Raw genomic sequence first — 27,122 nt, 5'->3', positions numbered from 1 at the left:
CAGCACTATCTTGCCGTTAAAACCAAACTAAGTCTCATTATTTATTTTTCAGGCTTATTGATGCCCATATTCATCATTTCGAGGTAGTTTTCCAACACACTTTTGTTGGAGTTCACGCTGCAGACATCTTTTCCGGATTTGCAAAAAAATAACCGGCACAAGAATATACTACCGCCAAAATTCCTGCTCATCTAAACTTCCGATTCAATTTCAAATCATATCAATAATACTGCTAGTTATCTGATTCATCAAGCTCCATCGAAAAGTACAAAATTATTCTGATTATCGGTCCAAGAAATTCACTTTTATCGGTACTTGATGACATTTTAATTTTTTGATATTGTGAACTTATAATTTCCAAGGCAGTCACACGGTACCAAGTACTTATTTCTTGACCAAAATCATCCAGCACACCTGAATTATTCCCAGATATACAAAAATGGGTATCAATTCGGTTTAATTGCAAGATAGTGCTGCCATCTATGACTTGAAACTAGAGAAAAAGCGTTTGACTATTTAAAAACATTAGTATTTTTGAATTTGAAGCCTGTTTTTTTATTCAAATTCAGCCTCAAATCGATGTTTCGTCAATTTGCATCACACTAATGAATGATTATGAAGAAATAAAGCAGTTTGACAAAGTATTATAGCTCAAGTATCAAATTCCTAAACGCTAGAGGAGCATTTCTTAAAACCCCCTTTTAATACCTTTGAAAATTTTTGAAATCCTAGAAAACTCCTTAAAATACAGTTATCTATTCAAATAATTCGTAGAAGCAATATTATTCTCTTATACACGGTAAAGTTTTAGAAATAATCTTGTTTTCGTTGAAAAACACAAGTGGTCCTATTCTTATTTCGCACCCTTTTTCCATAGTTTTGGTCCCCAGCGCCAATTGCAACGTCCAAAAAAAGTAAACTCATGCTTGATTTATCCGTTAAACAATTCAAAACAATTTATAGAAGAAAATTTTGGTGATTTTCAAACATTCACATTTTTACAAGCAAAACACATAGTGGTGCTATTCTTATTTCGCTCACTGTATATATAGATTATAATTATAAAAATTTTCAGATATTTTTGGATAATTTATAAAATATCAAAAGTAATGTTGAAAAAACTACACAATCATCAAAAACTTATGGTTTCATTGAAACATCTTAGATGTATCCGTGTATCTTAAACTGTAGATAGCTTTATATTTTGATAAGTCAAATCTGGTCAAAATGCCAAGATATCTTATAAAACCTCCCGGTTTAAGCCGGGGTTTATTCAAGTTATAAGCAAAAACTTAAAAAAAATCAAATTTTTCTTTGAATATTTTTAGATCATGTGTTCAATAACGATTTTTAAAGTTTTTTAAAGTGAATATAAATTTTTATTTAATCTCTAGACAACATTTTAACACTGTGCTGTGATTCAATGTAAACTTTAAATTTCAAATTATTTTCTTTCACATTCCTCTTGTATTTTTTAGCCTAGATTTAGTACAGATTTGCCGTTCTTTTTAACAACTGTTTGGAAGATACCTTGCTCAAATTTTATTTTCATCTAATTCGTTATCAAATAGGAAATTTCGAATTGCTTGGAACCTGTTTCGATGTATTTTGTCCCAAATTTCACAGGAGCCTATTCTCTTTGGTGATAAGCGCCCTAGAAGCGTCAAGACACCTGTTTCCCTTCATTTTGAAAATCAAGCAGACTCCTAAAAAAATATCTTGTAATACATCGTCTGTTAAAATGCCATTTTTTTTAAATGAACGCCTCAAAACATAAGGGTCATTAAGACGGAGGAAAGAGGAACAAATTGAAATAACCGCTTTTGTATTTTTGAAAAAAAAATCGACAGAGTTTTTGACCGAATATTCATTTGGCCGAATAGTACAAAAGGTTAATATTCAAAATTCGGCCGTTGGCCGAATACAACTATTCGGTACACCTCTAATTCTTAACAAGACCATTGTCCGATTCTTTGAATAAATGTAAAACAACTGGATCTAAATATTCATAACAAACCTAGAACTTGCAAGGTTTATCTTGGTTCCTTGAACAAATCAGGTTTAACTATGATAGGATTTCGAGGACAATATATTGTACATATATTCTACAAGATAAACTTGTCTGTATCACGCCATATGAAACACCTCGAACTGGCTTCATCTTTCGGCTCATCGGCCAATTGCCAACTGGCAGTTGGTTTCTCAAAAAGTTAACTTAGAAAGTGAATTTGGTCCGCGGTAATGTACCTACTTACGGATGGTACACTACTATACATTACATTCTACCAGCAGCATAAATGACAGCGTACATGCAATTCAGCCATTAGCGACGATTCTTACTCTAGCTACTTCCAACGAACGTTGTGCCGCACTTGGCATGGCCGAAGGCTTTTCCCCTTGCTTTCTTCTAGAGCTGGCTGATTTTGGACACGGAAAAGTGGACTCTCGTTTGAATGTTGGTGCACAGGAACCTAAAATTTACTAGTTACATACTTTTGCTCCCACTACCATTACACCACCAAATCCTAAGCGCACCCATACATACACAACAAGGGAACACGTGAACTCCTGACTTGGATGCATGATAACTTATGGCGTTTGTTTGCGCCATGACTCGAGGAAATGGGTTCAAGAGCATTGCCGTTAATCATATTCAATGTTTTTGCATTATTTTGGTGCATAATGCAGTATTTTTTTTGTAGGTCGAAGCAACTGGCTGGAGTGGAGCTGTTTTTTAGCCTCTAGCAAGTGTGATGAATCATGACCGGGGGGGAAATTAGTTTCACATGAAGGGATCAATTAAGGCGCTGAATTGTGTAGGGTAGCGAAGCTTCGTTTCGTCTAAGTGATATAATTTGGCTTCTGAAATGAACCAAAATCACGGAAACTGCACTCCTCGTTATTTTTCGATGAACATGAAGCATTGATTAGTGATTCAAGGACTCACACAAGAGTCCATGAACTCGTGGATGTTAAATCTTAAGAACAGTTATTAAACTAGTGTTTAGGATCTTTAGCAATTTATATTCAAATGAAGACCTTGAAGGCATGAAAGCGCCGATGTGGTCAAGCGGATAGACTGGCGCGAGTCTGGTTTTGGTATGCCAGGCGTACTGGGTTGGATTCCCGGTATCGTCAAGGAAACTTTTGGGTTCGAATCCCATAAGTGGCCGACAGGTAAGATGTGTTTCCGCTCATAACTGACTATATAATATAAATGATCAATCAGTTGCCAGCTGGCCAAGTATGATCACGGATGCTGGAATACCTAGCCCCCCTGATTGACGTTCTTTCAAAATATACCTTACATCAACACAAATACATTCACTCCAGAGACCAGTTAATACGAAGCCATGGGATCCGGGTATAGTGTACGCGCTGCATTGGAGGTTTGTCGAACTTATTAATCTTTTTTTTAAGTTGGTAACCACAGGTGGTAAATCCCGGTTGACGGATTGTATTCCAAGGTACGGCGAGCCGCCGCGTCCCCCCAGTTTGCTACTCTGGGTCCATGGGTACAATGGGAAGACTCATGATATACTCCGTGTAAACCCCCTACTCCCTTAACTCCACCTGGGACCGCAGACCTGTTTCCCACCTCAAACTGTTAAGTACACTATGCTTCAATAGTTAGAGGTCTATTCGCGCTAATGCGCTCCAAGGCAATACTCATTAACGAGACCACTTTCAGCAAAACCTCTCATCCTTACGACTCGACGCCTGAACTCTCCTCTAACGACTTAAGAACCGACATCTCCTCGCAATGACTCGAGATTCCCACACACAACCTCTCCTCTTCGCGACTTGAGGCCTGATCTCTCCTATAACGACTCGAGATCCGACCCCTCCTCGCATCGACTCGAGGTTTACCTCTCCTCTGCACGATTCAAGGCCCGATCTCTCCTCTAACGACTTGAAATCTGAACTCTCCTCGTAATAACTCGAGGTGACCACTTGTACCCCTCCCCTTGTTGATAAGGGGCCTGTTCCCTCCTCTCGAGACCCGACCCCTTATCATAAAGACTTGGGGTTGATCACACAAACCTCTCCGCCTGAAGGTTTGAGGCCTGACCTCTCCTCTTACGACTCGAGGCCCGACCTCTTATCTGCAGGGTTCGAAGTTTGCCACCTTGCCCGTCGTGTGCCTGATCGAGAGCAGCTTATCCTAGACTCGCGCCTGTCATGCAACGACTCGGATGATTCCCGACGAAGGCGTCATCCTACTCCGACTCGAATGGCTCACCCGGCGTCGAGAGCCACTCTACCCGTGGGTATTCCCCGAACGTGGAATAACCCTTTCCCAACGATTTCCACTGCGAAGAAGGTCAAGTCTTATCCCCGCAGCTTCTGTTGTTGAGAACCGCCCTACTCGGATACTCCCCGAAGGTGGAGCATCCTACGCACGAACGCGGCGCACCCACGGCATCCGCGGGGTCGAACGCACTCTACTCAACAGCCCCCCGTCTAAGGGGTCAGTTTACTCCGACCGTTGTCCGGTCTTCTTTATCCCCCTTGGCTGGCAACCCTAGGATTTTTGGCCCGCGGATTTTCAAGCCCGTTATGTGCCAAATCGAGAGAAGCTTGTCCTGGACTCGCGCCTGTCATGGCACACGTTCGGGACTTGGAACGCAACGACTCGGATGTTTTCCGACGGTGACGAAGTCCTACACCGACTCGAGAGGCTCGCCCGGCATCGAGAGCCTCTCTACCCGTGGGTATCCCCCGACAGTGGTTAACCCCCCAGACAACCATTTGGTGGGTATTTCGAATTTGCAACGCAAATATACGTGTAAACATATCGTATATAATGTAGCAAAACCAGTATATTCGTATCATTTTGGAGGCCATATAGGTACATCAGCAAACATATTCTTGATTAGGATTGTATTAAATTACGATTTGCACGACTTGTCATGCGCATCATTTACGACTACCATGATTCGTTTTGGAACATACTATGACAATTTACATCATCATATAGATGATTGAGGTTGTAATATACGACAATATGGAAAGTTTGACGACTTATTTGGTCGTCTATGCGACTTGAGTATAGGGCTTTCATTTTCCGTCAGATGAATAAAAATAAGATTTTTTTTTTTGTACTTTAAACCAATTATGGTTTAATCATCCCCAAAAATAATAAAAATAAGTTTATTTCAAAGAAATGCGTTTTTTGCTGTCAAATTCAAGTTTATATCGTACAAATTTATTATTTGCCTGATTGCTACTACCTGGACTTGATCCCCTGACGATACGATCTGCAACTCATGATGGTTCCTCGACGCTATCTGGAATATATAAATTCAAGAGGATTTGCTTCAAAGGTATTAAACCAAAAGCAAATCGTATATTTCTATAACTAAAATCTTTTAAATCGTAGAACACGTCATCGATGATCTAAAAATAGATCAGCATTTTGAAGCCTCCTTAAATAAGAGTCTAATCATCGATGTCGTACTATCATAAACGAGTAAAATAAAATACGACTTCTGGTTGTCTGGGCCTCTTCCCTGGAGGGCCGCTACGAGGAAGGTAAAGTCTTATCCCCGCAGTTTCCCCCTTAGGAAGCGGCACTACTCGTATGCCACCCGACACTGGGGTATCCTACACACGTTCACGGCGCACCCGAACTTAATAATCTAAAGAACACATACTTAGGCAGAAACTGCGGTGAATCCGTGCCCCCATGGTGGATAACCAACATACATGCATACATAAATGAAGACCTTGAAGGCATGAAAACATGTAAGTCAATGAGCTTCAAAAATCAGTATTAAAGTGAAGAAGCAATGCAAGCCGGCTTATTTTGCATTGAACTATACAATGATATGTACAGTAAGGTTTTTTGTACGCGGTTTATTTCACATGGCTTTTTTATGCGGTTTTGCGGGAACTAACGCTGTTTTTAAGCGTCTTTCGGAATTTACTCGTTTTTTGAGAAAATATTCCAAGTCCTTTTAAAAAAAAAACACTTAGAATCATTTTGAGACCTGAGGCCTGAGACATGAAACTTGAGCTAAGACAAAAGTTATGAGACTTGAGACCTGAGACCTGAGACCTGAGACTTGAGACCTGAGACAAGAGACACGAGACATGAGACGTGAGAAATGAGACATGAAACATGAGACATGAGACTTGACCTAAGACAAAAGTCATGAGACTTGAGACCTGAGACCTGAGACTTGAGACAAGAGAGATGAGACTTGAGACATGAGACATGAGACATGAGACATGAGACATGAGACATGAGACATGAGACATGAGACTTGAGACTTGAGACATGAGACTTGAGACATGAGACATGAGACATGAGACATGAGACATGAGACATGAGACATGAGACATGAGACATGAGACATGAGACATGAGACATGAGACATGAGACATGAGACATGAGACATGAGACATGAGACATGAGACATGAGACATGAGACATGAGACATGAGACATGAGACATGAGACATGAGACATGAGACATGAGACATGAGACATGAGACATGAGACATGAGACATGAGACATGAGACATGAGACATGAAACATGAAACTCGAGACATGAGACTTGAGACATGAGACTTGAAACTTGAGACTTGAGACTTGAGACTTGAGACTTGAGACTTGAGACTTGAGACTTGAGACTTGAGACTTGAGACTTGAGACTTGAGACTTGAGACTTGAGACTTGAGACTTGAGACTTGAGACTTGAGACTTGAGACTTGAGACTTGAGACTTGAGACTTGAGACTTGAGACTTGAGACTTGAGACTTGAGACTTGAGACTTGAGACTTGAGACTTGAAACTTGAGACTTGAGACTTGAGACTTGAGACTTGAGACTTGAGACTTGAGACTTGATACTTGAGACTTGAGACTTGAGACTTGAGACTTGAGACTTGAGACTTGAGACTTGAGACTTGAGACTTGAGACTTGAGACTTGAGACATGAGACATGAGACATGGGACATGAGACCTGTGACATGAGACAAGATACATGAAACTGTCTTTGTTTCTACCTGTGTATGTTTCCAAGTAATTTAAACCCAATAAAAGCATCTTCTGTGATAATAAATTACTATTTTCGTATTTGTTTTTCTTCGGAAAATCGGTGGAACTTTCAATGACAAATGCTCATCAATATATGACATCATTGAATTTGAACCTTTTCCTTTTTTTCTGCTACCAATATCCATCATTGTTCTGGGGAATTGACTTTTCCCTGTGTCAGAAATGCCATTTCCAAGTCCTGTCGGCCATTGCTACGGATTTCGATTACACCAAATTGGAATATAAAAGATAAAACCGGAAGACAGAATTTGACAGCACATGCACATTTCGACCACATTCTCGTTAATGCTGCTGAAGCTCTAGAGCAGAGTGGCATTTGCATAGCTGAAGAAAATGTGTGTTTGTGTATCTTTTTGTGTCATTCAGATGCAGATCCTGCCAGGACTCCTTCCTCCTAGGATAGGAAAACAGCGCTATGTAAATCGATACATGGATGGAAAAACGTTTTCTCCGGGATAGATCGTAAAACGTTTCAGCGACCAGCTACTAGCTACTCTAGACAACATGTTGGCATGGGCGGCTGCTTTTGAATTCAAAATGAGCATTCTTTTGCAAGCTCATTTCGAGGCAAAATGTACATATCGTAACAAGTGGAATATTACATTGTGGCGAAGTCAGCACAAGCCAATAGGAAATCCTCAATACACTGAACATTGTTCAATTTTGTAAAGTAATTCCATTGTTTCAGTACCTTAATCTATCTCAGAACTAAAATTTTTTTTTAAACCAATCTTTTTTGGTTTCATACATCACAGGTAGCACTTTTTTTTTTTCCTTGTAGGGGAGAGCCCACTGCGACCAGTAGCTGATCTATTGTGGTATTTACCCCGCGTTACTATATGCTTTCAGGTTCACCTGCACTATTGATTGGAGTGACAGTTGATTGCTGACTAAGCATTTTATCCCAATCGGGTATAATATCAAAGATGTATGATATAACCTTCTTAGGGCTGATATGCAACCATATGTCTTGTGCGCTTATTAACTTTGCCCCAAGTACTCGCTCTCTCCTATTTAGGAGGGCGCAGCAGTTGCATAGAAGATGCTCTGCAGTTTCTTTTTCGAACCCGCAGAACCGACAGTCATCGTTTTGAATTATGTTTATCCTTTTGAGATGCTGTTTTGTTGGACAATGTCCGGTCAAGAGACCTGTGTAAGTACTTAACTCGTGCTTACTCAAATTCAACATGTTTTTGGAGAGTCGTGCGCTTGGATCAATGAGTCTTTTTGCCTGAGTTGCTCTCTCCGCTGTTTTCCAGTTGGAAACAATAGTGGTGCTTTCCCAGTTCTTGAGCTCCATAGTCAAGGCACTTCTCGATACTCCGCAGAAAGGTTCAGGTCCAATCAACAGTCCCTGAGATCCTTCCATAGCTAGTTGGTCTGCTTCTTCGTTCTAGGATACCGCAGTGGCCTGGTACCCAGAATAAAGATACTCTGTTCCTTATGGCCAGGTTTCTTAGTGCAACTATACACTCCCAAACTAGTTTGGAGTAACATGTGAACGTACTTAGTGCTCGAAGAGCAGCCTGGCTGTCAGAGAATATGCAGATACTTGTGTACCTGTATCCCCTTTTCAAACAGGCTAAAGTGCATTCTAGAATTGCTTGAATTTCAGCTTGGAATACTGTTGGCCAGTTTCCCATAGGAATTGAGATCCTGAGTCTAGGTCCGAGAACCCCTGCCCCAGTTCTATTATTCATTTTTGACCCATCAGTAAAGAATAGGATAGATCTGGGAGGAACCGCAGGTCCACCTGACTCCCACACGTCCCTATCATTGATAGTTACATTGTATGGTATGTCTAGGTTAAAAATGGGCTCCATCCAGTCATCATTTTTCACAATAAGTGAGTTTAATTTAAATTTCTTTAGGATTTTGAGATGTCCTGTAAGATCTCCTTCATAGAGCGTTTTGTGTTTGGAGAGTCTCAAGGCACTACGTTCCGCCTCTAACTCAATGAATTGATGTAGAGGCAGAATATTAAGTAGTGCATTTAGAGCCTCATTCGGTGTGCTTCGCTTAGCGCCAGTTATAGCTAGCGTTGCTAGTCTTTGAAGCTTCGCTAGTTTTTTCTGGGCTGTAATTTGCATAGTTTTGGTCCACCATACTAAGGAGGCATAAGAGATTTTGGGTCTTATTATAGCTGTAAATATCCAATGGATGATTTTCGGCCTTAGTCCCCATTTTTTCCCTACTCCTTTCAGGCAGACCCATAGAGCTGTTGTAGCCTTAGCGATTACATGCTCTATCTGTGGGTTCCATGATAGCTTTGAGTCTAGTACTATGCCTAAATATTTCACTTGTGATGCGAGGTTTAACACTTCCCCATCTAATGTTAGAGGTTTTAGTGTAATTTTTCATCTCCTAGTGAAGGCTATCACGGTAGTTTTGGAAGGGTTTATGTTCAGTCCCTCTTCCCTGCACCAGAATAGTGCGTAATTAAGCACGTAAGCACCAGTGCGTAAGGTAGCACTTATGAACCAGTTTCTTCAATAAACTTGTCAAAACTAATGATGAATCCATAAGGTACACCTCAGTTTCAGGCAAAGTTTTTACATATCTGAAAAAATAATCGAATCAAAAGTACGAGAGACATTTATATGGAAGAAAAGGAAGGAAATTTAAAAAATCGCATCCATTCTACCGAATATTTCATCGAAAAGTTGAAAAGATCAATATTCAGTATTAGGCTTTGGCCCGAGAAAGCCTTGAAAATTCTGAGATCACTAAATCAAAAAAATTGAATTGCTTCAAAGTCACTATAAACTAAATTTATTGTACCGATAATCAGAATAATGTCGTATTTTCGATGGAGCTTGATGGACCAGATAACTAGCAGTATTAGATATTGGTATAATTTGCAATTAAATCGGAAGTTGAGATGAGTAGAAAATTCGGCGGTGGCATATTCTTGTGCTAGTGAGTTTTTGCAAATCCAAAAAAGCTTTGTTCAGCGTGAACTCCAACAAAACTGTGTTGGAAAACTTCCTCGATACGATGAATATGTGCCTAAATAAAGCCGAAAAATCAGTATTAAGATTAACCTTCCATGGCGGTTACCCAAGCAACCAAAAGTTGGAATATCACTATAGAAACGAACTCATAAGTTCACATAGAGCTGTACAAAAGTTCTGTGGAACTTTGAAAACTTCAAAAAAGCTGTAAAGTACTGTTTTGGTTTCTGTTTCTACTATTTGGGAACTTTAAAGTTGGTTTGAAATAAAAACAATCTACTTGTTAGGTACTTCCCATTTATTCAACATCAAGTTGTTATCAAAGGGTTGCAATTTTTTTTTGTACAGCTCAATAGTTCGTAAAAAACTCTTTTGTAAACTTGAAAGTTTTTAGTTTGTTCCAACGGCCGATCAAAAGCACTTCGTAATATAGAACCTATGAAGTAGATTTATAGGCTTAATTATACGTCTCGCATGAGCTTTCATTCAAACAACTTTTAAAATTTGTATTTCACATATGCTGTCCAGATTACAGATATTTTAAATGGAAGAATGTTGCGACTAGTTTATGTCAGTTTTTGTATTTTTGATAATAAATCTGTAATAAAACGGTAATAAAACCGTTTTATTATCAAAAATACAAAAACTGACATGAACTAGTCGCAACTTTTTTCCACTTAGAATATCTGTGATCTGGACAACATTCTCTATATGTGAAATACAAATGTTATAAGTTGTTTTGATAACTTTTACAGCAGTTTTCTGTGTATTCTTAAGATGTTTGATACGACGTAATGAAAGCTCACGCGAGACTTGTTGAAAAAAAAACAAGTCGTTACTTGGGAAACGACAATTTGAAGTACACAATTAGTTCCGAAAGCACTTTTTAACAGCTTGAAAATGGGAATGAAGTGGAAATTATGAACTGGAAAGTCGTTTTAAAGGAAATCATCACATCAAGTAAAATCGTTGCCTACTCATGATGTTCATATAGAGCAGCTAGTATGAAGCTCGATTTCCAAGCAGTGAGCTAGGGTTCGAAGCTCGGTCAGAACATGTTATTTGAATGTGAGTTAGTAATGAATACGGTTGATTGGTCAAGTTAGCGGACTTGAGAAGGCATATGACACATTCCACGTACAAGTGATTTTTATACGCTAGCGTGTCTAAAAATCTCAAATTTATCAATATTTTTGATAATTAAATCATAGTAAACCAACGAAAAGAGAAAAAAAAATTTTCCATGTTTTAAATAATTTTGAAAATCAGTTTTTCTGTTGGAAAAAGTGTAAATGTCAACAAATTTTATAAAATAATTAATTAAAATATATGGATTAATTTTTTTTGAAATTTTTTCAATACGTTTCAAAGCCACAAACACTGCTTCATGTGTAGAAGAACGATTTTTTTAATATCCAATGGGGTTGTTTTCAAAAACGAACAAAAACAGTCGCAAATGAGTGAATTCAAGTAACAAAAAGAAGGAAACTTAAATATTGTAAAACAATAAAAAATAAGATCTTCTTTGAAAATGATGAGAGGATTCTGAAACATTAAATTTTATAGGAATTGGTTAGAATCCAGCTGAGTTACAACAGCGCGAATGAGTGAATTCACGTCACAACATTTTTTTTTGTAAAATTTTATAAGGTGAATATGTATTGAAAGCTGGTTTGAAAAGTCGATCGGATTTTTACAAATCGAACATGATTTATTTGATCTTTAAATTTGTTCGTTATTTTCAATTAAAAAAAACAAAAATATTGAAAAATGAAATAAAGGCAGTTAAAAACAATAATTTTAACGTATGATTCCTCAATATGTTGCTATTCAAGTACCAGTAAAAATAAGGAAAAGTTAGGAAAAGATACTGAACATTGAGGATTGTACAACTACAATAACAACATATGATGCAAAATTTCGAAAAAGTCCGGTCCGGCCCGGTTGCCCGGATATCGTGAAAAAAGACCGGATATTGCCCGGTTTTTTTTACAATTTTCAGAAAGAAACCAAAAAAAATCAAAGTTTTTGAGTAAGTTTCAGCAAAATCAATTAACGGTATGGAAATTTTCAACGGTAGTTTCAAATAATATCGCTGATTTACTTTTATAAACCTTTAAATTTTCAAGTGTTCCAAAAAGTTTTTGGAAGTCTGCAATTACATGAATAATATATTAATTTAATTTTTTTTTGCATGTTTTCTTTGCTTTATTATATAATAACACCTAAATTTTGCCCGGTTTTTGCCCGGTTTTTGGATTTGAAAAATTGAAATCCATGCCCGGATTTTGCCAGGTTTTTTTGAAAAAATGCCCGGAATTGCTAGGCCCGGATTGGAGTGGGAAAAATTCTAGCAACCTTACTCTAAAAATTGTTCGAAATAACTTAAATTTCGTAACGTGAATTCAGTACACTACCCTATTCTGTTTTAACTGAATGAATTCAAGTCACAACTTCAAAGAGGCATTACTTTGTTCGTTGTCGTTTTATTGAGAAACTGCGCGACCGAATATTCGGCCGAATAATTGAAAAGGTCAATACATCTCTATTGGGAATACATGAAGTTTTTTTACTTTTCCTCAAATGAGGAGCTCTAAAATTTCTCTAATTTTTAGTTTTTTTTAATAGAGTTACCAGAATCACCAAGAAAAAAGGCAATTAGCCGGTTAGGGTTATATAGACCTGGATTTATCGAAACTATTGAACCGATTTCCATTAATAATACCATTTTGAAATCGTCCAAGTGTATGATGTGATCAAATAAAATGCTATTTCCAAAATATGAGTTTTGATTTTAATGGTCTTCAGAAAGCGTCCTCGAAGCTAAAAAGTCCCTAAAAATTATGTGTTATGCAACATAGTTAACTCATTTCGTTGAACTTGTATTGAAAAACTCTTGATTCATATGAATTAAGATAGAATGAGAATTCATATCAAAATAATAATAAAAGTGCTTGGTTTTTCAGGCCACAGCTGGTTATTTGCAAAGTTCATAAATAATATAAATGCTTTTATAGCTTTATTTTCATGAGTATCAAGGAATTATAAAAAAAAAATTTGCCGTTCTGTTCAATTGCAATTCAATTCCAACCGATAGTGATGAATAAATAATGAAGAAACGAATATGGTGACCAATTCTAGTATTAAATTATAGAATTTTAACATATTGTAGACCAAATCTGAGGTTTATTGCCTTTTACTTTACGCTTTTTGTTACCCTGAGCACAACTTTTCTGAAATGTTAAATTTAGTTTTGAAATAATATTATAAAAAATCAAAAACAATACTTCAATTAACTCAAGAATAGAAAATCTGCACTTTTAAACCATTTTATGTTGAAATTAGCTCATCCGGTGTGCTTTGCAACACCTTCCAAAAATAAAAGAAATTTTTAATAAATTATTTAAATTTGTTTTTTTTTTTTTTTTGTTGGCATCATTTTGAATTAAATTTCAACATTATTCAGAAGCAACCGCTTTGAAATGGGAGCCTCAACTGGAGTTACGGATTGCACTACTTTGAAGATTTTATCTTATTTTCTGAAACTGTCTATAAATTAGTTTTCAAAGATTTGCAATTTTCCCTCTGCTTCACGTTGATTCTTTAATTATGCCAAAATGTATGTTTTTACTTGTATGGATTCCTCACCACTTTCTATTATAGACTACTATACTATTATAGACACATTTTAGTATCTAAACAACGTCACAACTCGTTCCATTTTTTTTGTTAAGTATTCGAGATTAAAGTGAGAGCCTCAAATTATAAGTAAGCAAGCAACCTCTCTCATATTATATGCTCTCTATTGCTTAATGAGGGTTCTCGATTTATGCCAAAAAACTTGTATGGAAGCCTCCTCCCTTTCTCCTTCCGATCTGCTGCTGGAAAGATTCCATTTTTTCGTAATCCAAAACCCAATCATATTAAATTTGGTTCCATTGGTTGATAAGCTCTTAAGCAACACAACCCCCTCCGTCCCTCCGTTTTCCACACTGCAAGGCAGAAGGGTCTGTAACATTAATAGAAACATATCTCGTATTTAAATACCTTCCCATGTCAAATTGGATTCTTCTTGTTTACTCACTTCTCCAGTTATACCAACAAATTGTTATTTGGGCCCCCTCCCTACTTCCTGTGTACTCTATGGAAGAAGAGTGGTGTTTCAAATAATCATAGAACCAATTCTTATACCCAAATAATTTCCCATGTCATGTTTCGTGCCATTTGTTGGATAAATTTTTGGTTTTTGCATAACAATTTTAAGGGAGCTTCCCTCTTTCCTGACATAACCGTTTCTCGTATCCAAATTCCCTCCTTTGCCAAATTTGGTTCCATTTCCTCGATAAGCACTAAAGTTATGCGAAAAATTGTAAAGGAGCCCCCCTATCTCCTTCCTCTACTGCACTGGAAGCAGGCAGTAGTACTATATATTCATAGAAACATTCCTCATACTCAAATACCCTACCAAAATTAATTTGGTTTCACTCGCTGGATAGGTTCTTGAATAATGTAAAAAATTGTATAGGAGCATCCCTTCCATTGAAATTTTCCCCATGCACTATGGGGTTTGAGTAAGCAAAAAGTCAAAAACTGAACTTTATCGGATCGCTTTTTTATTTTTGCTAGTTAATAACTTAATATTTGACTAAGATATTCCCAGTTTTTCAACTCACTATCTTGGATACTTGGTGCGTGGTGCGTTCAACAGACATCAGACTTTGAAAAATTGAAAAAAAATATATGATGAAAAAAAATTTATGAAAAAATTTAAATAACATATATTTCTACGGAAAACATTTTTTTTTTCTAAAATTGAAAGTACACCATATGAAAGCTTATGTTAAAAGTTATCATTTGAACCATTCAAAATTTTAACACACTAAATTGATCTATGATAAAAATGGGTAAATAATTTTTTTTTTAAATCAAAAACTTTAAAGCCTTGCCAAAAAAAATCCCCGCATTTTCCCATACTCTTTTCATTATCAAGATCTAGTTTAAGGTCCTTAAAATACAATGAAAGAGATTCCAGGCACCTTAAAACACCGTTTTGTGAGTTATAGTCAAACAAAGCTAAAATATCATGCAAATGGGTAATTTTTAACCATAATTGAGTATAAATTCAACAAAGTTGATGTTGGTTTGTCAAAAAAAAAATCTCTTGATTGATCAATCATTTCACATATTTTTCTTTTGAGTTTCATGAAATGTCTTGATGGTATTTATCGTTTATTGATCAATTAGTCTAAAATCCGGTTTTCAAAAGAAATAAAAAGTAGGTTCAAAAATAACCCCAAGCATTCTACTTTAAAAGTTATTTACTAATTTTTTTTTGTATGAATTTAATTTTAGTTAGTTAAAATAGTAATTTTCTTAAAAAATTTCAAAAATTACAAAAAAGTTCAAAACACCTAATTATATTTTTGCCGCCCCGTAGTGCCATGGAACAGAGAGTTCTCAAAATATCAAAGTAACATGTGACAAATATTCCTAGATAATGTCTGAATTATTTATTATAAGAAATCTGAATATGAATTCTGAATCTGAAATCTGAACCTGAAATCTGAATCTGAAATCTGAATCTGAAATCTGAATCTGAAATCTGAATCTGAAATCTGAATCTGAAATCTGAATCTGAAATCTGAATCTGAAATCTGAATCTGAAATCTGAATCTGAAATCTGAAATCTGAATCTGAATTCTGAATCTGAATCTGAAATCTGAACCTGAAATCTAAATCAGATTTAGATAATAAATTATTCAGACATTATTCTAGGGATGTTTGTTACAAAAACTATAGTTTTTGTTATTCCTGCATTAGATATCTACTGCTTGAAATGAACGAACACAAGCATGGTAATCCAACAAAATGTATCACTTTATTTTTCGTTTGTTAAAATATGAATGATTGAAAATCGTCAAAATTGTCTTTTACAATTTGCTTCAAATTGTTCCACGGATAAATGAAGCATAAGTTTACTTTTTTTGGATGAACCAATTTCCATTGAGGATCCCCAATATGAAAAAGGGTGCGAAATAAGAATAGTTCCACTTATGTTTTTCTACAAAAATTAAGATTATTTCTTAGAATTTATTGTGGAAAAGTGAATTATAATGCTTCTACGAACTATTTGAATAAGTAAATTAATTTTAAAGCATTTTCTAGAATTCCAACTTTTAAAGGGGATTTAAGAGATTTTCCTCTAGCACTTATGTAAACTTATGCTTAATTTATCCTTTGTAAAATGTTTTTTTTTATGATTTTCAGTCATTATTATTATAACAAGCAAAAAACATAGATGTTTTATTCTTGTTTCGCTCACTTTATTTTTCTAACTTTTTATGAATTTTGAAAATAACGGGAACGGGAACGGGAACGGAAATGAAAATACACGCAGCATTCGCACAAACTTTGTAGATTTACTGAAATATATTGAACGATTGTATATTTGTTAAACACTACAGCGCTTATGTAATTACTTCACTAGAACTGGTATAAAATTTCCTTTGTTGTGAATATAATTTTATTGCAAATTTCTCTCTTTATTCAAAATCCAGATTCAAGTTGGTGCATTTGTTTCATTAATTGAATGTAAATTTGTTTCTACATTTTCAAGGCGCGCCAATTTCTTATTGTTCCCAAAAGATCCATGCACTTGGAATTATCAAATAATTGTTCGTATTTATATACCTCAAAAATAATAAATTCTTTTCGTTATGCTAGAAAGACATTTTATTGGATCTCTAAGGGGGTTAATTGAATTAATTTATGATTATTAAAATAAACCCTTCAAGCTTCATATTGATAGCCATCAGATCTTCAATACATAATTAACTGATCATCTAATCATAAGGGCCAATAGCGGATCTAAAATTATGTTGAGCGTTTATCTACCAGATGCCCACATAGCAACACAGCTCTTTAGCAATCAAAGTTGATAATAATTATCCTTGATGGCTATAGAACTGAATGAGCAATGTGGTCTGGTGCCAAATTGTCTTTAGGGTCATGTACCAAGTCTATTAGATATGCCTTGTGTAATGGGATGACTAGAATCCGAGCATTTGGAGGGTAGGGAAAAAGACTTAAAAATGTCTCGACCATAAATCCTTTCCCATACAGAGAAGAAGAAAAAAGTCAACAGACAGTCACTGATATGCTTCAATTTTCTCTCTGATTGCCTTTCTCGTTCCAGCAGAAGAAGCGCCAGAAGCCCAATCGACAGCAGCAGCAGCAGCGCCACCACCGGCAACGACGGCAACTCCGGCGACGGCGAAGTCGACGATGGAAAGAAGCAGCCGTACTGACGCCAGCGGCCGATCGGCAGCCCTAGAACGAGCCTACGTGCACGACGTCTACGAGCACTGCGAGGAACCGGTTGGCCAGATCCGACCCAAAGTGGCACAATTCCTAGCCGGGCTGGAGCCTGGTTCCGTCGTCTGTGACGTGGGCTGCGGCAATGGACGGTATCTGACCGGATTCAATCCCATGATCTGTACCATCGGCGTGGACCGGTGCTACCGATTGACCAAAGTGGCACACGGGAAAGGAGGAGAGGTAATCCACCATTTTTCTTTATTATATTTTTTAAAAAATTTCATGATTCTTAATAAGGTAATATTATAACTTTAATTGACTTAGAATGTTGTGCATAGATATGAAAATAGCCAGAAACATTGTTTGCTAAACTACAAACCTACCTTTTATCTGACTTCAAATTTGAGTTTGTTTCCTATCATACTACGAAACCCCGAATCGCGAAATTGGCAATATTCTTCAACCGGTCTCCCTAAACAATTACTTCCCGGCCAGAAACATCCTATCACTCGGCCAAGCAGGGTCCGTTGTAGCAGACAACCAAAAATACGCCATGACGGTCGCAAACGGAAGCAAATTTTGGACTAGAATGGGAATTTTCATGAATTATGCAAAAATATCTGCGCACTGCAGTAGAAGATTCAAGGGAAACAGATAGTTCTCAGACCAAGACCGGATACCTATACCCTCCAAGTTAGGAGGAGCAATGCGATGAGACAGGAAGGCAAGAAGAAGGCTGGGAAGGATTTGTTTGGGATGCCGAGGAAAGAAAAATCATAACACATTTTCCTTGTTCTCAGCCACAAACAGCATCACATGAACCTACGGCTAGCTATCCTGTCTACTTTGGGCTTGCCGCTTTTCCGAAACGGACACATCTGCTCTAAATTATTTTGGGTTGTTTGGAGATTGGTCCTTTTTTCATGTTTTTTTTTTCTCGTTGAGAACTGCGATTACTTCTATTCAGTTGTTTGATGGTTGTACTTTTTGACTTAGCATATTAATCCAAAAATATATTTATAAACATTGCAAAGATAAACACTATTGGATACGATAGTTATTTCGATTGCAGTTACTAGAAGGGTATTACACCTTGCGTCGCCAGCGGCCTTGGCTTAGAGGTTAGAGCGTATGTCTTCGTAGTCAGAGGTCGTGAGATCGAATCTCGGTCATGACATACATATAACTTCTACTGAAGACCAGCGGTTTTAGCATTTAAAGCATGTTAGCTGCCACCTCTGGAAGGTTGTACGCTTGAGTACATAGATTTGGATGGATCTTTCAAGGGAACATATGTTGCACTTAGGATCTCTTGTGTGAACTAAGGTAGCGTAAGGTTGCACTTAGGATGTAACATATGTGTGTGCTCTGCTCATCAAATGCTCAACCAGTATTCAATAGTGACAGTGAATCTGGAAGCATAAGGGAGAATGAGGATACTTGATCCCTGGGGATACTTGATTCCTCAGCTATATCTCGAAACTGGAATGTCTTACATAGATCTAAAGTTCTAAAAAAAATCACCAAATATTAGAGTAAGGTGGGGTAAAAGTACGAGTCGGGTAAAAGTACGTTTTGAAATTATCACAAACCGAGAAAAGAATAATTCAAAACTCTGGCGTGGATTGATAGTTATCTGAACTGCCTTCATGCTAAATTGTGGAATTCTGAATGGTTGTACTTTTACCCCACATCATTCGAAATATATTGCACTTTATTTTGAAAATCTAACAGAATGTGACTTCAAGATCTTTTTAATAATTTTAAAATGTTTCCCAGATTTTAATTAAAATATTAATTCAAATACTTCAATCCTAAGTGTATACAAAAAAAGTTTGTTTATATGTAGGTAGATACTTTCATAAAATTGGTCAACATTCCGAATATTTGATGAAAATATAAAAAAAAATCTTAAAGTTTAATTGGATTTGCTTGTTTTTTTTTTTTTTTTTGAAAAATGTTCATGAATCCGGGCAAGCCCGCATACAACCAAACGATTTAAAATGATTATTCTGCAATATTGCTAAACTTTAAGTACCATCATGTCACCATCTACCGCCCAGTTAAGCGGTTTTTCAACTTCAAACATGTGTAATAAAAAAACGACGGCAGATTTTTATTCGCTTTCTTTTCCAATACATCTCAAAACTGCTCTACTTTAAATAAAAAATTTAGTGGAATGCGAAAAATGTACGCTTTAAAAAATAATTAACTAAACGTTGAGGTGTTCAACTGGCCCTATTACCGCCCACTCGACTTTTTCGGGTATAGATAATGTTTTCTTAAGGAAAAACTATCTAACAACACGGAAACTGTTCTTTTTAATATTGTCCATGTAACGAGCTGTCAAAACCATATTTTGTGAAATCTTTCCCGCAAATTTTGTACAAATTTTAACAAAGTGCGTTGACTGACAAAATGATGATTCCCGGCAAACAGCCTCAAGTAATCGGTTACTTTCAGCGATAAAACATCATTTTCTAACGTAATCAAACTAAATGCTTCTTACAATTTACACTTTTGACACAATACATGCGTTAAAAACAAAGAAATTGTGCGTGACCGATAATTAGGAACCCACACTTTTATTTATACACCAACTAGCTGACCCGGTGTGCTTTGCTACACCTTTCAAAATCAAATGATATTTTTAGAAATAATAAGAATGTTTATTGATTTTTTGGGATTATTTTAAATCATATTATGACGTCATCATTAAGCAACCACTATAAAATGAGAGCTGCAGCTGGAGTTTCAAATTGATGATTTTCATCTGTTTCCTTAAATTCCGCCCTAAAAAAGAAGGGTCCCAAATTAATCGTTGTTTTTGCTTGAAATGTTCTGGATTTATGCTAAAAACTGATTAGAGAGCCCCTCCCTGTCCTTCTCTTAAACCCCTGCTGAATGGAGTTCGTGATCTTTAATAATCATACCCATTTTTTTTTTCGTTCCCAAAAATCCTCTCATATCAAATATAGTTCCATTGGTTGATAAGTATTTAAGCTTTACAACAAAATTTATATGGAGCCTCCTCCTTTCTTCCCCTCTCAACACTGTAAAGCGTAAGGGTCAATAACAATCGTAGAAACATATCTCGTAACCAAGTACCTTTCCATGCCATATTTGTTTCCATTTGTTGGCTTCGTTAGCATTAATTGAGAACATATGCTAACAAAATTGTATTGGGCTAGCCTCCCTCCTCCCATGTACCTTTTCACTGAAGGAGGATGATATGTCAAATAATCATAGAGTCATACCAAAATGATTTTCCATGTTAAGTTTTGTCCATTTCTCAGATTTCGTAAAATAAAGGTTAAATGTTAGCTTCCCTCTTTCCTTCCTATATTCCCAATTCCGTTCTCTTCTTTCAATAGAGGGGTAATTACTTAATATTCATAAACGTATTTTTCGTACTCAAATACTTTTTGATGCCAAATTTGGTTTCATTTGCTCGATTAATTCTCGAGTTATGCAAAAAAATGGAAACCCCCCTTTCTCCCTTTATATCTTTCCACTAAAAAGATGGGGCTTCAATTTTTAATAGAAACATTTCCTGTATCCAAATAAACTCACATGTCAAATACGGTTCAATTTGCTCGATTAGCTCTCCAGTTATACTGAAAATTGTAAGGGAGACCTTTCCTCCCCCTTTTCATCCACCTCTTTGAAGGATTGAGGGATACCAAATATTCATAGAAGCATTTCTCCTACCCAAATATCATTCCGTGCCAAATTTGGTTCCATTTGCTGTTGTAGTTCTTGAGTTATGCAGTAAAAACTGTATGGAACTCCCCTCCCTCTTTCCTTTCTCCCCGCTGGAAGAAGGGGTCTCAAACAATCATTAGAACATGTCACGTTCCCAAATACCCACCCATGCCATGTTTGGTTCCATTTGCTTAATTACTTTTTAAAAACTATAAAAGAGGCCCCCTCCCCCCTTTATAACTCCCTACTGGAAAGAGGGAGGGGTCTCAAATAATCATAGAAATATTTTTCGTATCCATATACCCTCCCATGCCAAATTTGGTTCCATTTGCTTTATTAGTTTTTGAACTATGTAAAAAAATATGAAAGAGGCCCCCCCCCTTTTCTAATGGAAAGAGGGAGGGGTCTCAAATAACCGTAGAAATATTTTTCGTGTCCAAATATTTTCTCAAGCCAAATTTGGATCCAATATCTTGATTAGTTCTCGAGTTATATGAAAAAATGTTAGGTAGCCCCCCTCCCCACTTCCTATCACGCCACTGAAAGGAGGGAGGGGTACCAAATATTCATAGAAATATTCCTCGTTCCCAAATACCATCCCATGCCAAATATGATACCATTTGCTTGATTGATTCTAAAGTTATGCAAAAAATTGTCTTTTGTTTGGGAGGCCCCTCCCCCCCTTCATGAGAGAGGGAGGGGTCTCAAACCACAATAGGAACCTTCCCCTGCCTCCAATACTCCCACCTGCCAAGTTTCACGCAAATCGGTTCAGTAGTTTCCGAGTCTATAGGGAACAGACAGACAGACAGACAGACAGACAGACAGACAGACAGAAATTCATTTTTATATATATAGATTACCGCCCATCACTAAACGCTTCAAAAAACTACAACTATTGAAAAAATCGAAAATTTTCCGATGCAAATCTATTCTACAAAAATCAAACTATCGTTTCAAGTCGATTGTAGGACAAATAGGTACTATTTAGTAAACAAAACCCCTTTTTTCCCTAGGAGCACAGTTATGCTTAGTTCGCTAACAGGCGTCGAATTCAATAATTTGATCGGAAACGAAAAACCAAATATTTTATTTCTGACTATAGCTACCATAATTAAGTGATGATTTTTCAGTGAAATGGTCGAACAATGATGCCGACACAGAACACAGGTCTTATTTTTGGAGAAAAAATCCAGTTTTTTTAGAAATACACACAAAAGGGTGGTTTTGGGCGGTAAATGGTGTCTGGGCGGTGAATGGTGACTTGATGGTATCCGAGTTTTTCGTTATAATTTTATTTTATTCTTGTTTCAAAATTTCCCGCTTATAAATAGTTAGGGTACATTGGGATTTTATTAACGACTTTTTTTTCGATCTACATTTAAAAAAAAACTTGGTTTACAACTTTTACTATGATTTATTAAACGAACTTCGGATTAGATTCCTTAAAAACTTCCTTTTTATTTTAATATAGTTTATATAAGTGGATTGTGAAAAAACACATTAACAATGTACCACAATTTCACACTTTTCTTTCCGGATTGAAACATAAATTTGTAATTCGTATTCAAAGTTCGAAAGTTATTCAAATTCCTGTCTCTCTTTGAGGAAATAATTCGAAATACAAATTTGTCTTTGAAAGATTACAAATGTTTTGAAAAGTTTAAATGAATCGTGTAATTCGTATGCAAAACCTCAAGTTATCAAAAGGAAATATTATTGACCATAATCAGTTCCTGGATTTTTGATTAGCTAGTAAATATTTCTTCATACAATTAAAATCTCAAATCAAATCTAATTAAAAGTTCTGTTCAGATTGAACTGCAGGGTCGGATTAAGCCATCGGGGGGTTTTTGTTGTATTGCCTTCAAATAACCATTATGTCTGGTATCTTCAAACAATAATTGTTAATCCATCACGTGCATACATAGCGGAAGAATTGACCAACTAATCGAAAATGAAAATGTTGATTAGAGTTGTTAAATGCAAAATTCTATTCAAATTTATTTAATAACTCTATCACACCCCAATAATTTCTGGAAAAGAAAATCTAAAAGATAGAAATTTAAACTCTTTTTATTTTATGATCAATCACTTGGTATGAGCTTCATCGAAAGCGAAATAAATATTTCTTTCACGACTATTGGGAAGTAACAATAAGACTTCAGACAAAGAATTTAAAATAAAATAAAAAAAACGACAGAATTAAATTCAAATTCCTTTGTGGGTCTTCATTTGAACTTATTTAGTTTGTAAGTACATATTTGTAAACTAATTTTAAAAGACACGAATATCCCAGGAGTGGTAAAGTGTCTCTAATAAACTAAATAATAATAATTTGTGGGTCTTCATAAAATCCGATTTAAGGTTATGAATTTCACTGTTGTATACAGTGAAATTCAAAACCTAAACTCGATTTTTTTTAGACTCACAATTCAAAGTCTCAAATTCAAATTGTTCTATCAAATACAAAATTGAGAATCAAATCTGATTGTAAGAGGAAAGCAGGAATTACTAAACTCATAATTCAAATATTTCACTTCCATATCTTAAGAACACCAAAAATCGTGTAATGTGTTGAAATTTTGAAATTGCAATGCGGATTAAAACATAAAATCTTGCGTGAGCTTTCATTACGTCGTATGAAAAAAAATGTAAACAAACAGTTTTATTACGAAAAAATACAAAAACTGACATAAACAAGAAAACAAGTCGCATCTTCTTTCCATTTAGCATATACATATGTAGCCTGGACAACATATTATATATATAAAATACAAATTTTAAAGTTGTTTTGATAACTTTTGCAGCAGTTTTCTTTGGGTTCTCAAGATGTTTCATACAACGTAATGAAAGCTTATGCGAGAAATATAGAATAATTTATTTATTTATAAGAAAATGGTCTAAAAAATTAAACTTTTGTCAAAAGTTCTTCAAAGTGTGACAAAAGTTACCTTCAAAAACAAAAATTCGGAATGGAAATTTAATTTTCAAGACACAGAATAATAAATTTGGAATAACATGAGATTGAAAATATAGACATATTTATGTTTAAAGAATCGCTCAATGAAATTACTCTGATCTCTCTTCAATTGTCGCTCAATGAAATTCGCAATTGAACTATGAGAGCGTTTTTGTGATTATAATAATTTGAGGATGGTCACTTAGATATGCTAGGGTATTTTCTCTAGTAGGGGAGATAAGAGCATAACGAGCATCCGGGGCATAATAAGCTCTTTTCTACAAAAGCAAGTATTTTCTTATAAATATTTTCATAAGGATTTGTTTCGCACTTCCTATAGTATTGAATGTTAACCCGAAGACTGCAACACGATTGGACTTGAAGTAAAAAAGTTATTGCAATTCAAAGGCCGCAAATTTTGTCCAACACTCAATGAGTACATTTTACGCATTGCGTTTTATTCGATAAATTTCGACCAAAATACAATCTTGGAACCTCAATAACTTTCCTTTTTCAAACGCAATCGAGTTACAGTCTTCGGGTGAAATATTTGTCTCAACTTAGGCTTTAAGAAAATCAACCATCAAAAACAATCGGCTTGTGAGGAAAAAAGTTATTGATGAAAAACCAGTATTTTTCGATCTGCCCGGGCAAAATACCTTAACATTTTATTCACGTTTGAGACTCAAGCAACCTCTCCCTATGATCAGATCTTCCTGAAATTCGGCATGTGACCTTTTGGTAAGCTAATAAATAATTTTGACTTGGAGCGAGTGAGACTTATCATGTTTCATTCTTCTTATACTATGATAAGTGTACTGCGGTTCGTTAAATTATTAAAAACTACAAAAAATACTGTTATGGTAAAGTAGCCATAACTTCTTCAATTTTTAACCGATTTTGATAAATAACCACTTGAAATCTTTGTTTTAAATTAACATTTAAGCGCAAAAGAAAATCAGATTTTTTAAATGCTACCATTGAGTCTAAAACTTTCGTTGAAACAAATTTTTTTCTAAAAAAATGCGTTTTTTATAATTTTTTTTCTCATAAAGTCACTAATTTCAGCAATACTGTTGGTCAAATGCAAAAACAGTGTTCAGATGATCGATATAAAACTTATTCACCTTCAATATGCAAAAAAGGGATTTCAAATTACTGTTATGCCGTCCGAGATATTTTCATCCAAGTATAAGAACTTTTTTTTATTTTTCCAAAATTTCATATTTGGAGCATAACTCAAAAACGGTTCTACTGAGATTTTTTTGAATTTCATTTTCGAATTCAGCGCCTGATTTTACATTAAAAATGACCTTTAGTTTACTAAGTTCAAAAATGCTGTTAACTAGTGTAATTAAGCATTCCGGATTCTTCGTACAAAATTATATGATTTTTTTCTCATTATTTATACCCCTTGATCTTTGCTACATCGTTAGCATGGTTTCAAATACAAGCATGTATCATGACTCCACGTGGAATTTTATTTAAAAAGGTTTCCCAGCAAACAGTAATAGCTACACTATTAGCATAAAGCTTAGTTCTTTTAGAAATTGGACACTTTCTTTTGCTAATATCTCGTTTACTAGTAATTGGACATTACAAGTTTCAACAGCATTTTGCTGCATGTGAAAAGCACTATCCGGCCTTTTTTTTAATTTTAAATTTACGCGTTTTTTGAGATATTTATGATGCACGAGAAAAAGAAAAAAATAATTTTGCACAAAATCCAGCATTATCAAATTGATAGCTGACAAAACCGTTGATTATTCAAAGAATTACTTTGTGTGAGTGATGGAAAAGTATGCAAACACAAAGTTCAAATCAAGCATTGGAGTGAAGCACATGATCGGCAACTATGGTTAAGAATAAGGGTCACCTGGGAAGTCAAGTATCATACCAGCATTTTTAATTTGGAATAAGCGAAAAACGAAGTGTAAATATATCGCGAAAATGTCCAAACAAATTTTCTCCGATAAGCCGAAAGTATTGCATAGTAATTAATCATTCGAACCCAACTTCAAACAAACAATTTTAAGCTAGTTCCAGAGCTCGTAAGCTGTAAAGCCGGTACCGAGGCAATGGGACAGATGATTTCTGATGAACGACCGAACTCATGAAAAACCATATTTCAAACAAATTCCAGCGTTTCAATCCTATACCATGTCTGCTCGTGGCAAGGTCCTGAGCATATTGTATGTTTTTGCTGGTTGGTTTGTAAAAAATATATAATGATTTGCCAAAATTCTGCTCCTGTGGAAAAAAAACAACAATTTTCAAAATGAAAACTTTTTTAAAAGCCCTTGTATGTATCCTTCGCAACCTATGATCTATACTATTCTATTAGGCTGGAACAAATATCAATTTCTTCTTTTGTGACCCCCCCCCCCCTTCGAAATTTCAAAAAACCCGAAGGGGGGGAAAAATAAAGTTTGAAGTATTTTATGTTAATTTCGACAACAAATTCAAATATCTGCAAGATTACAAGACCAAAATATAAATTTTGGAAGATGGGAGTTTTTCCACCTTTTCTTATCATGATTTTATTGAATTATTCGATAAAAAAAAGTACTTGATTTATAGGTATTGTGCAATGGTGGAGGCATTTTGTCGCATACAAGGTTTCGTGCGATTTATTCCAATTTATTTGTTTTTCGCATTATTTTTTATTGTCCCCCCCCTTACGATGTTTCAACTCCGAGTGACAAAAGAAGGATTTAAAATTTGTTCCGGCCTTATACTTTAAGTTCAATCTCATGATAGTTTCACTCCGTTATTGTCAGATTTTGCCAGCAGAAATTCCATTAGAAACGCTTTAAAGTAGCCCACAAATAATCAAGTTTTGTTAATTTAGAAACAGCTGTTTGAAAAACTTATGAATATCATGAGTGAAATAAGTGTGCGCCGGCCAATAGGAGGTACCAAAAATAAAGTAGAATGTTTTCTTAAAAAAAAATGATAATTTTTTTTTTCGTGAATTATCATAAGATTACCATCATTTCCTCCATAAAAAGTATTTAGATCAAACGAATGGTTTTCGAGATACGCACATCAACACATTATGTCCCGTTAATTAATGTTAATCATTATGATTTCGACATTTTTTCATCAATTTTGCTTCTG

The 27,122-nt window shown here is 35.6% G+C and overlaps 1 protein-coding gene across 6 annotated transcripts in view; it reads left to right on the top strand.

The window, feature by feature from the left end:
- Positions 1 to 27,122, top strand: part of LOC129758693 (dentin sialophosphoprotein) — an 88,941-nt gene that overhangs the window by 32,824 nt on the left and 28,995 nt on the right. For 5 of the 6 annotated variants that reach the window (XM_055756278.1, XM_055756279.1, XM_055756282.1 and 2 more), the window contains exon 3: positions 17,214 to 17,575. In XM_055756278.1, coding sequence (XP_055612253.1) covers positions 17,214 to 17,575 — 362 coding nt within the window. The remainder of the gene's footprint in view (positions 1 to 17,213; positions 17,576 to 27,122) is intronic. The other variant, XM_055756280.1, reaches the window with a different exon arrangement.

Source organism: Uranotaenia lowii, chromosome 3 (genome assembly GCF_029784155.1).
Source record: "Uranotaenia lowii strain MFRU-FL chromosome 3, ASM2978415v1, whole genome shotgun sequence".
Classification (NCBI taxonomy): Eukaryota; Metazoa; Arthropoda; class Insecta; order Diptera; family Culicidae; genus Uranotaenia; species Uranotaenia lowii.
The sequence above is the reverse complement of the archived record's forward strand: the minus strand, read 5'-3'. Positions and strand labels throughout refer to the sequence as shown.